General features: G+C 52.6%; 1 protein-coding gene across 1 annotated transcript; it reads left to right on the top strand.

Annotated features, from left to right (window-relative positions):
* Positions 1-976: 976 nt before the first annotated feature.
* On the top strand, positions 977-3979 carry LOC119267390. The gene is made up of 3 exons (XM_037548772.1): positions 977-1490; positions 1588-1699; positions 3190-3979. Exons 1-3 carry the CDS (start codon positions 1291-1293, stop codon positions 3613-3615), a joined length of 738 nt encoding a protein of 245 aa, XP_037404669.1. The 5' UTR covers positions 977-1290; the 3' UTR covers positions 3616-3979.
* The last annotated feature ends 12 nt before the right edge of the window (positions 3980-3991 follow it).

The raw sequence follows: 3991 nt of genomic DNA, 5'->3' as shown, positions 1-3991 counted from the left end.
CACCATGACTCCTTTTGGGGATCACTTGGCTTGGCACTAGGCCCCTAAACGAGCACTACCCCACATGATACAACATCACTCGTGAGTCATGGCACCACATGATTGTCGTTGAGGCGGTTTACTTTGTCCGATGAATTCCGGTTGCAGGTGATCATCACAACGGCACGAACTTATTGGCTTGAAATTAACTAGGCGATCTAGCTCAAGTAGGTCAGTGTCAGTGAAACTTGCAGTCGTCGTCGTGTCAATTTTCCATGTAATGTATGTGTTCGGACCTCTGTTTCCGCAAACGGTTTTGGTGGATCTCAGTGTAGAGATCAGATGGTTGTTGTTGTTGTTGTTGTTGTTGTTGTTGTTGTTGTTGTTGTTGTTGTTGTGAATATGTGTTTGGTAGCCAGGTGGTGGGGGTATCATGAAAAGGAAAAAGGAGAACATAATTGGACAACGCGCAACTAGCTAAAAACGGGGAGCACGACGCAATGATGCTCTTATGCACAGACAACAAAATCATAGCACACCATCATCTGCTCTTGCCCTTTTTGAAAAAATCATTTGTTCTTGCCTCACTCTCATGGAGCTAGCTGATATTTTATTCATGGTTTTAAATAGCCCGCTATAGCTTCGCTATAGCACGCTATAGCGTTTACAAAAGGTCTTGCGCTAAAAGATTTTGGTTCAAACAAATGAACAAACATTATAAATAGCGCGCTATAGCACGCTATAGCGTTTAGCGCGCTATTTAAAATTTTGATTTTATCCCGCGGCGCGTATATGGATCTCGCTCCTTTATTGTGTGTATGTACTCTCCAGCACGAATAGCCCGGCCGCTTATCGATCTCACTGGGGGAGGGTCTTGCACTTTTCGTCAACCTACCTAGCTGAGTAGCTGTCGGCGCATCGCATGTGCGAGCTCTCTCTAATCCCTCTCTATATATACCACCCTCGAGCTCTCTTGCAGCTCACAGGCTCTCACCCGTAGCCACAGCCACTACCTTCCTTCCCTCCATCGAGTCGTACGCGCGTCCACTTCCTCCCTGGAGTCCGGCGCGTACGTCTTCGCCGGAGCAAGCTACCTACACGCGGCGGTCGGCCATTGTCTCCACCGAGTCCATTCCATCGATCTCGGCGACTGGTCAGTAAACTGATCTGCAGCTACCTAGAGAGTAGCGTGAGTGTGTGACGGAGCTTGGCAGCCGGCCCGCAGCTACATATACAGGGCAGCTGGGTTGGCGGGGTTCTCGGAAAAGAACAACACTCCAACAAGAAGGAAAGGCTTTTGAGCACGTGAGGATGGTGAACACGGCGTCGGCCGGCGTGAACAAGGCGGCGGCGGCGGCGGCGCAGGGGGGTCACCGGGCGCTGCCGCTGGCGTCGCTGAACCACATCTCCGTGGTGTGCCGGTCGCTGGAGAGCTCGCTCAGCTTCTACCGCGACGTCCTCGGCTTCATCCAGATCCGCCGCCCGGGCTCCTTCGACTTCGACGGCGCATGGTACGTGGGTTCCATCCATCCATCGGCCGGAGGTGTGGGGCACTAACATATTTCTAGGTCCGCCACTGACACATGGAATGACCGCCGGATTTTTCAGGCTGTTCAACTTCGGCATCGGCGTGCACCTGCTGCAGGCGGAGGACCTGGAGAGCCTGCCGCCCCAGAAGACGGAGATCAACCCCAAGGACAATCACATCTCCTTCACCACGGTACTATACCAATACAACCACCACCATTGCCGCACTTCTGCTCATTCTTCTGCCCATTGTTATTCAGAGCAGTAGCTCCTGTAGCAAGTGTCGTCAGAAGCACAAAAGGAAAGAAAGAAAAAACAGATAGTTGCACTGCCCACACCCTGGCCTGTACCTCACACGACACATGCAACTTGCACTAGTTAGAAATAGAATAGCCTACCCAATTCTTGGAGAAGCAGATCGATCCATGTGAGAAGAGACGGCTGGAATTGCTTCTGGTTGTCATCTTGTGACCACGCTCGATCGGCCAAACTAAGTACAGCCAAGCCGTTCCCGTCTCCTTCCATCCCACAGAGATCGACTTCTCTCCTTCCTCCTTCCGGATTTGTTCGCCAGGTACAACACAAGTGGCGTCGATCTGATCCACCTCGTACGTACGTACGTCGTCAAGCTGAGAAACGACAACCGAGATCCATGGTCAAATATATGTACAGCTAGTCGCTATAGAGTAGCTAATGAGCATTGCTCTAGTTGGTTATTCTTGGCCAATGTCAATCGGAGTAGCTAGAGTGGTAGCGCTCAGAACCTTCTCACCATCTGTTCCAGGGTGTGGATGTGAATTGTGAAACGCACGGCTCCATTCATATTGGATGCGTCCAAACAAACAGATCTCGATCCAAGGATGCTTCCAGCTCAACTACACTTAACAAACACAACACCAGAACATAGTTACTACATGGTGGAGTACGTAGCTAGTACGTATATATTAATTCAAGTGAGATCTCGAGTTGAAAATCAGCCCATGAGGAATGCATCCACATGCACGATCATGCGGCGCCATCACCATGCACGCATGCATGTCCACCCTTGATCTCACGATAACAATCATACTAGCATAAAATAAAGTCCTGAGTCCTGACCTGGGGAATACATGCACAGTGTACACCGTATCACCATCGCGATGCCTCCATATGCTCTCTGCAGTTGCACCCACGTTGATCACGGCACTTCAGCTAGATCTCGTCGTGCGCCAGTGGCTCTACTGGCTAGACTTTCGTCGTGCCCGTCTACTCCGTGTGTGCCACTGTGGTTGCACAATTTCCTTTCTGTCTCAATGCACATGCACACTGGAGAGCGATTCTCCACCCGGCCGGACTGGATACGGAGCCCCCCGTGAGCTACCGTGATGGAGCGCGACACGGTGGACACATGCGTGAGCTGGACTGTGACAGGTCACATGCGCATATTATGCATACAGTGTCCACTGTCTAGCGCTAGCAAACACCTTGCGTATAGTGCCTTGTGCTTATAGTGTTTCGCCTAGCTAGATTACATGTGATAATGTGATGTGATGGTTTGCGCGCGAGAGGATAGATAGATCCAACAACAAGGATACGTGTCATGTGTGTGTGTGCATGTGGATGGATATGATTCGTTGTGTGGCTGGGAGTGCGTGGTTCGTGGGCTGACGTGTCATGCGTTGATTGGTATCGTATGCATTGCAGTGCGAGAGCATGGAGGCGGTGCAGCGGCGGCTCAAGGAGCTGGGCATCCGGTACGTGCAGCGGCGGGTGGAGGAGGGCGGCATCCACGTCGACCAGATCTTCTTCCACGACCCCGACGGCTTCATGATCGAGGTCTGCACCTGCGACAACCTCCCCGTCATCCCGCTCGTCACGCACCTCGACGCCGCCGCCTCCTGCGCGCCGCCCGCGGTCGTCGCGCCCAGCTGCAAGAGGGTCTCCAACCAGCACCAGCAGCAGCTCAGCACCATCGTCACGGCGGCCGTGCCCGAAGTCCCGCCAACGGCGGCCCCGGCGCCGCAGCAGTCCGTCGGCGGCGGCTGCGTCGGCGAGGTCGTCGACCCGGCGGCCAGCATGTCCGCCAGCGCCATGATGACCTGCTCGGAGCACGCCTGCATGCAGGTGTAATCATTCATTCGCCCGTTGGCTTGCGAGGACGCGACGTTTTGACGGACTGTCGAGCTCGAGCTCGAGCCACGCATGCATCGTTTCTGCGGTTTCTTTTGCCCGGCCGTAATTAGCTGTGTTTAGCACCGGCCCGGTTTCTTTTCTTCGTCCAATATATTCGAGTACGTACGTAAATTGTATTCAGCTGCTTGTGGGTAGCTCTGGCCATCGCTTACGCTGGAGTGGATCCATTGACCTCTCAGCCAGGTAGATAGCTAGTGGCTTGCTCTGCATGCATGCCAGTGTGTGTTGCACTTGCACATATATATATATATGTATGTATGTTGTCATATATCTGTGTAATTCAATTTAGTGATCATTCAGTAATCAGTATCAG

The sequence above is a fragment of the Triticum dicoccoides genome, chromosome 3A (assembly GCF_002162155.2).
Source record: "Triticum dicoccoides isolate Atlit2015 ecotype Zavitan chromosome 3A, WEW_v2.0, whole genome shotgun sequence".
NCBI lineage: Eukaryota > Viridiplantae > Streptophyta > Magnoliopsida > Poales > Poaceae > Triticum > Triticum dicoccoides.
This window is presented reverse-complemented; position numbering and strand designations above follow the sequence as displayed.